Genomic DNA, 590 nt, shown 5'->3' on the forward strand with positions numbered 1-590 from the left:
CATTAGTTGCAGCCCTAGTTTTTACCTTTGATTTGCAGATCTTCAGATGTGGGAAGATGTCCGGGTGGATCATGTTGAGCTGGGTCTGCATCTTGTGGCTGCCGATGTTGTGGACCACGCTGACGTGCTCGTTAAGGATCAGGTGTTGTGTTGTGGATGGAAATCTGCAGAAACACAAACGTTAGGTCAAAAACAGGCGGAGTTGGCCTGAAGTTTGGGTTTAAAGGAGCAGGAAAGGACCTCTCCATCCAGGCTTTGTACTGCTTCGTTTGCAGAACACACTCTGGAGTCATGTGGACCACCAGCACCGCAGAGTCTTCTGTCCCTTCGGCTTGGTGTCTGAAAGAGACAAACATGAGCTAAAAACACAAACCGAGTCTCAGAACTTCCTCAACCTCGCGTTTTCTTGTTTTTGATGGCTTGTGTGTGGCAGTTTTTAGCTTTTAGCCTCTATTATGCTACTTTAGCTTTTAGCAGTTAGCATGTTGCAACTTTTGCTTTTTAAATAACATCACAGCTAACAACCTTTACCTTCTCAGCTGCTGATTGGTGCAAACAGCTTCAACAAACTCCTCAGATGGGCACTCGAT

At 45.9% G+C, this 590-nt stretch overlaps 1 protein-coding gene across 1 annotated transcript in view; it reads right to left on the reverse strand.

Moving 5' to 3' along the window:
* The window catches only part of elac2 (elaC ribonuclease Z 2), a gene marked incomplete at both ends in the record, with an annotated part of 6,981 nt that overhangs the window by 2,772 nt on the left and 3,619 nt on the right, over positions 1 to 590 (reverse strand). The window contains 2 exon segments of the mRNA XM_014000488.1: positions 26 to 164; positions 241 to 339. Of these exon segments, the coding sequence (XP_013855942.1) occupies positions 26 to 164; positions 241 to 339 (238 nt within the window).

This window comes from Austrofundulus limnaeus, unplaced genomic scaffold (genome assembly GCF_001266775.1).
Source record: "Austrofundulus limnaeus strain Quisiro unplaced genomic scaffold, Austrofundulus_limnaeus-1.0 Scaffold3156, whole genome shotgun sequence".
In the NCBI taxonomy this organism is placed as follows: Eukaryota; Metazoa; Chordata; class Actinopteri; order Cyprinodontiformes; family Rivulidae; genus Austrofundulus; species Austrofundulus limnaeus.